This window comes from Coregonus clupeaformis, unplaced genomic scaffold, assembly GCF_020615455.1.
Source record: "Coregonus clupeaformis isolate EN_2021a unplaced genomic scaffold, ASM2061545v1 scaf3971, whole genome shotgun sequence".
Taxonomy (NCBI): Eukaryota; Metazoa; Chordata; class Actinopteri; order Salmoniformes; family Salmonidae; genus Coregonus; species Coregonus clupeaformis.
In genome coordinates, this window is record NW_025537425.1 from 7763 (window position 1) to 14799 (window position 7037).

Below are 7037 nucleotides of genomic sequence, written 5' to 3' on the forward strand. Positions count from 1 at the left end.
ACTACTGACCTGGTTATAGGAGAGGTGAGTCTGGGGTTAATCTGGGGTTAGGGTTACTACTGACCTGGTTATAGGAGAGGAGTCTGGGGTTAATCTGGGGTTAGGGGGTTACTACTGACCTGGTTATAGGAGAGGTGAGTCTGGGGTTAATCTGGAGTTAGGGTTACTACTGACCTGGTTATAGGAGAGGTGAGTCTGGGGTTAATCTGGAGTTAGGGTTACTACTGACCTGGTTATAGGAGAGGTGAGTCTGGGTTAATCTGGGGTTGGTTAGGGTTACTACTGACCTGGTTATAGGAGAGGTGAGTCTGGGGTTAATCTGGGGTTAGGAGTTACTACTGACCTGGTTATAGGAGAGGTGAGTCTGGGGTTAATCTGGGGTTAGGGTTACTACTGACCTGGTTATAGGGAGAGGTGAGTCTGGGGTTAATCTGGGGTTAGGGTTACTACTGACCTGGTTATAGGAGAGGTGAGTCTTGGGGTTAATCTGGGGTTAGGGGTTACTACTGACCTGGTTATAGGAGAGGTGAGTCTGGGGTTAATCTGGGGTTAGGGTTACTACTGACCTGGTTATAGGAGAGGTGAGTCTGGGGTTAATCTGGGGTGATCTCTGTTTCCTGGTGCACCACCACTCTGGTCACAGACATGTCCGGGTGCTGCTCCTTCGCCTCCTTGATGGCCTGGGCCAGAGCCTGAGAAGAGGGAATACACATGAACACGCACACACACACACACACGCACGCACGCACGCACGCACACACACACACACACACACACACACACACACACACACACACGGGAAGGTTCAATATTGACATTGATGGTACTAATAAAAAGGCTATACATACATTAAAGACTTGATTTGTAAACACAATCACACCACAGGCAAATACAGTCGCTAAAACCCACACGACTACACAATTAGAAATGTTCATTACCAAAGAAAACACTCAAAGGGGTACTACATTCGGACAAGACAGCGTTCAGTTCACATCACATCAACAAACAAGCTCTTTTATTGATGTTATTATAGAGAGGACTGAAATGTTAAAGCATAGATTCTGTGTGATAACTCTAAACCAGAGGAATAATGTATTGTTACTCCACTGAAGTGGTCTCTAACGGAATACACACAGAGCCGGGGGCTAGATTTAGAATTCTGTCCCCCACCTTATCGTGATCGATCTCTGTGTCCCCAGTTATAACAATCCTCTTCTCAATGCGAGTCTCTGAGATCCCTCCTTTCACCGTCTGAAAGAGAGAGAGACAAAGAGATTGTTTAAAAAACAGCGCAGAGGATCAGAAATATCAAGCGCCAGGGGAAGAAAGAGAGAGAATAAGAGATAGAGAGAGAGAAAGAGAAAGAGAGAGTGAGAGATAGAGAGAGAGAGAAAGAGAGAGAGTGAGAGATAGAGAGAGAGAGAAAGAGAAAGAGAGAGAGTGAGAGATAGAGAGAGAGAGATGCTCAAATAATCCTTAGCAGAAAAAAAGAGCCAAACAGAAAAACAGAAACTGATTCAGATGCAGAAAACATACTGTTCGAGAGATATTGTATAGAGAGAGGGCAGCTTGACCTGACAACATACTGTTAGAGAGATATTATAGAGAGAGAGGGCAGCTTTGACCTGACAACATACTGTTAGAGAGATATTGTATAGAGAGAGAGGGCAGCTTTGACCTGACAAACATACTGTTAGAGAGATATTGTATAGAGAGAGAGGGCAGCTTTGACCTGACAACATACTGTTAGAGAGATATGGTATAGAGAGAGAGGGCAGCTTTGACCTGACAACATACTGTTAGAGAGATATGGTATAGAGAGAGAGGGCAGCTTTGACCTGACAACATACTGTTGAGAGATAGGTATAGAGAGAGGGCAGCTTTGACCTGACAAACATAGCTGTTAGAGAGATATGGTATAGAGAGAGAGGGCAGCTTTGACCTGACAACATACTGTTAGAGAGATATTGTATAGAGAGAGAGGGCAGCTTTGACCTGACAACATACTGTTAGAGAGATATTGTATAGAGAGAGAGGGCAGCTTTGACCTGACAACATACTGTTAGAGAGATATGGTATAGAGAGAGAGGGCAGCTTTGACCTGACAACATACTGTTAGAGAGATATTGTATAGAGAGAGAGGGCAGCTTTGACCTGACATAGCCCAGCCACTTATTATGAAGAAATGGCGTGCTCAACTCAACTGTGGGTTCCATTGTTCACCCGTCTTTTTCCAATACTGTGTCTTTCCATCAGGTAGCTAAACGAGTGCTCCACTAATCATCTTAGAAAGACATCAATGCCACCACCGTTGTTGATCCCAGTTAAGAGTCAATATCAGGTGATGTGTGATTGAAATGAAATACAGGGTTCATTACTAAACCATGCTCATTAACAGGATGGATTACTATTGATGGTCGACCTGCTGGGGAGCTCACTAACTAACTAACAGCAGCTGAATTACTAAATTAGGTCTACGGGAGGAAGGAAACCTGACTTGAGATGCATGTGCGTGGCTTTGATGTAAATTATACACTGAACAAAAATATAAACGCAACGTGCAATAATTTAAAAGATTTTACTGAGTTACAGTTCATATGAGGAAATCAGTCAATTGAAATCAATTAATTAGGTCCTAATCTATGGATTTCACATGACTGGGAATATAGATATACATCATCTTATTCAGAATAGGAGTGCTGATCTAGAAGCAGGTCCCCCCTGTCCACATCATCTTATTCAGAATAGGAGTGCTGATCTAGAAGCAGGTCCCCCATGTCCACATCATCTTATTCATTATTCATTCTCATTATCTTATTCATATAATCCAACACTCAACCCCTCTGAGTGGGGGGTATCCCTTCTTTCTTTTCTTTCCCAAACACTTGATTGCTGTTTCTGACCAACTCTCTCGCTATCTCTCTCAGAACCATCTTCTTGACCCGAACCAGTCAGGCTTCAAGACAGGTCACTTAACTGAGACTGCTCTCTGTGTCACGGAGGCTCTCCGCTCTGCCAAAGCTGACTCTCTCTCCTCTGTGTCACGGAGGCTCTCCGCTCTGCCAAAGCTGACTCTCTCTCCTCTGTGTCACGGAGGCTCTCCGCTCTGCCAAAGCTGACTCTCTCTCCTCTGTGTCACGGAGGCTCTCCGCTCTGCCAAAGCTGACTCTCTCTCCTCTGTGTCACGGAGGCTCTCCCGCTCTGCCAAAGCTGACTCTCTCTCCTCTGTGTCACGGAGGCTCTCCGCTCTGCCAAAGCTGACTCTCTCTCCTCTGTGTCACGGAGGCTCTCCGCTCTGCCAAAGCTGACTCTCTCTCCTCTGTGTCACGGAGGCTCTCCGCTCTGCCAAAGCTGACTCTCTCTCCTCTGTGTCACGGAGGCTCTCCGCTCTGCCAAAGCTGACTCTCTCCTCTGTGTCACGGAGGCTCTCCGCTCTGCCAAAGCTGACTCTCTCTCCTCTGTGTCACGGAGGCTCTCCGCTCTGCCAAAGCTGACTCTCTCTCCTCTGTTCTCATTCTCCTGTTTACGGACATATTTATTCTCTCCCTTTCCCAGTCTGCTGTCTCCACTTGCTTCAAGATGTCCACCATTGTTCATGTACACAAGAAAGCAAAGGTAACTGAACTAAATTACTATTGCCCCGTTGCACTCACTTCTGTCATCATGAAGTGCTTTGGGAGGCTAGTTAAGGATCATATCACCCTAGACCCAATTCAATTTGCTTACCGCTCCAATAGATCCACAGACGATGCAATCGCCATCGCACTGCACACTTCCCTATCCCATCTGGACAAGAGGAATACCTATGTAAGAATGCTGTTCATTGACTACAGCTCAGCCTTCAACACCATAGTGCCCTCCAAGCTCATCATTAAGCTTGGGGTCCTGGGTCTGAACCCAGCCCTGTGCAACTGGGTCCTGGACTTCCTGACGGGCCGTCCCCAGGTGGTGAAGGTAGGAAACACATCCACTTCGCTGATCCTCAACACTGGGGCTACACAAGGATGCGTGCTCAGCCCCCTCCTGTACTCCCTGTTCACCAATGACTGCGTGGCCACGCCATGCCTCCAACTCAATCATCAAGTTTGCAGGTCAGTACAGGTGCATCAAAGCTGGGACCAAGAGACTGAAAAACAGCTTCTATCTCAAGGCCATCAGACTGTTAAATAGCCATCACTAGCCGGCTACCACCCGGCTACTCAACCCTGCACTTTAGACGCTTCTGCCCTATATACATAGACATGGAATCACTGGCCACTTTAATAATGGAACACTAGTCACTTTAATAATGTTACATACTGCTTTACTCATCTCATAAGTATATACTGTATTCTATTCTACTGTATTTTGGTCAATGCCACTCCGACATTGCTCGTCCTAACATTGATATATTTCTTAATTCCATTCTTTTACTTTTAGATTTGTGTGTATTGTTGTGAATTGTTAGATATTACTGCACTGCTGCAGCTAGGAACACAAGCATTTCGCTACACCCGCAATAACGTCTGCTAAATATGTGTACGCGACCAATAACATTTTATTTGATTTAGATCAATTTTGATTTAGTGCCTTCGACACCATGAACGATCAGATCCTACTGTCCACCCTCTCAGGGTTGGTCTCAGGCTCTTCACACTCTTGGATTGCATCCTACCTCACAGGCCGCTCCTACCAGGTGTCGTGGAGAGAATCTGTCTGCACTACATACTTTCACTACTGGTGTCCCCCAGGGCTCGGTTCTAGGCCCTCTCCTCTTCTCTCTATACACCAAGTCACTGGGCTCCATCATATCCTCACATGGTCTCTCCAATCATTGCTATGCAGATGACACTCAACTACTTTTCTCCTTCCCCCCTTCTGACACCCAGGTGGTGACACACATCTCTGTGTGCCTGGCAGATATCTCAGCTTGGATGTCGTCCGACCACCTCAAGGTCAACCTCAACAAGACAGAGCTGCTCTTCCTCACAGGGAAGGCCTGCCCGCTCCAAGACCTCTCCATCACGGTCGACAAACTCCACAGTGTCCCCCACCCAGAGTGCAAAGAACCTTGGCGTGACCCTGGACAACACACTGTCGTTCTCTGCAAACATCAAAACATTGACTCGCTCCTGCAGGTTCATGCTCTACAACATCCATAGAGTACAACCTTTCCTCACACAGGAAGTGGTACAGGTCCTAATCCAGGCACTCGTCATCTCCTGTCTGGACTACTGCAACTCTCTGTTGGCTGGGCTCCCCCTTGTGCCATCAAACCCCTGCAACTTATTCAGATTACAGCTGCCCGTCTGGTGTTCAACCTCCAAAGTTTTCCCATGTCACCCCGCTCCTCTGCCCACTCCACTGGCTTCCAGTTGAAGCTCGCATCCACTACAAGACCATGGTGCTTACCTACGGAGCAGCAAGAGGAACTGCCCCTCCCTACCTTCAGGCTATGCTCAAACCCTACACCCCAACCCCAGCACTCCATTCTGCCACTTCTGGTCTCTTGGCCCTCCCACCCCTACGGTAGGTCAGGTCCCGCTCAGCCCAGTCAAAGCTCTTCTCTGTCCTGGCACCCCAATAGTGGAATCAGCTTCCCCCTGATACTAGGACAGCAGAGTCCCTGCCCATCTTCCGAAAACGTCTGATACCCTACGTCTTCAAAGAGTATCTGAAATAAGACAACTCAGTCTTACCCCCCCCCCCCAAACTGTGCCCATTGCCACGCCCCCTGACATGCCCCCCCTGACACGCCCACCACCTACGGCCCTTTTTGATCCAGAAGAATCCCATGCATTGTTACAAATAAGTTCAGAATTATACAGTCAATTTCTTAAAAGCGGTCACAAGAAGCCAAACTCAAATCCACATGAAATTAAACGTTTTGAAGAATCAATCAATCAATCAAATGTATTTATAAAGCCCTTTTTTACATCAGCAGATGTCACAAAGTGCTTATACAGATACCCAGTCTAAAACCCCAAAACAGCAAGCAATGCAGATGTAGAAGCACGGAGGCTAAGAAAAACTCCCATGAAAGGCAGAAGAGGGTATTATTCATCAAATGTTTACCGTCATCTTTGGTCTGTGTATGTTTTTTCACTGCTCAACCCTTATGGTGGGGTCGCGACTCAAAAGACACCTCAATTGGTGGGTCACGAAGCAAAATATGTTAGGAACCACTACGCTAAATTACTAAAATGTCAAAATCTAAAAGGTCAAACTGATCCTAGGTCAGGAAGCCCAGAACGTACCTTTGTGATCTGAGTGGTGGTGGTTGTACTGACTGTCTCTGAGGTGATGGTCTGGGCACTCAGCAGCACTCCGGAGTCCCTCTCTGCCACGCTGTCTATGGGCTGAAGGAGACACTATGTTAACTCAAAGGCGGAGAAAATGGGTTCATTTAGGACTGCATTGTCTACCGGCTGTGAGAAAGACAACAGGATCAAGTTCATTAAGCACCAAAAGGAAGAAAACACACTGAAACAGGGAGGGAATACCAGGACTTGTCCAGTAAGAAACGCTTGTTTTCATTTTCCGTTGCAAGATGTTTTAAAAACGTTTTTTCTGTTGGGTATCCTTATGAATACAACTCAGTTCACTGTTAACACAAACTCACTGGGTTAATAAATGGTTTTATTTAATAACTAATCATCCCCTCTCACCTGCACTGACTCATAGGTAATGGTCTTGGTCTCAGTGTGCACGACGGGGGCCTCCTTGTTAGAGACGTCTCCTCGCAGGGAGTTAGACACGTCTGAGATGGTGATTGTCTGTGTCTTCACCACGTTAGGCTGTGAGGAAAGAAGGACAATACACACAGTGAATGTTGAGTTTTGTCATATCTTCACTCCCAACCAACGTCTCTAACGGCATACTTGATCTATCGGAACCTTCTCTAGTATGGCAGAATGCTATATACAGCATACATTTGGTGAATTAACACGTTTCTCCCCATACCGTATTCTCTCCCAACCCACCTATCATAGACCTTTCAAGACCCACAATGACCTATGACCCATAGACATAGAACCCTCATAGTAATGAAGTCTGGC

At 46.5% G+C, this 7037-nt stretch overlaps 1 protein-coding gene across 1 annotated transcript; it reads right to left on the reverse strand.

Annotated features, from left to right (window-relative positions):
* Positions 1-572: 572 nt before the first annotated feature.
* LOC123490438 (protein 4.1-like) lies at positions 573-6818 on the reverse strand (the record flags this gene model as incomplete). Its single annotated transcript, XM_045220474.1, has 4 exons — positions 573-692; positions 1171-1251; positions 6237-6338; positions 6648-6818. Coding segments are annotated over 4 exons (453 nt in total), but the record flags the coding sequence as incomplete, so codon positions are not given.
* Between the last annotated feature and the right edge of the window lie 219 nt (positions 6819-7037).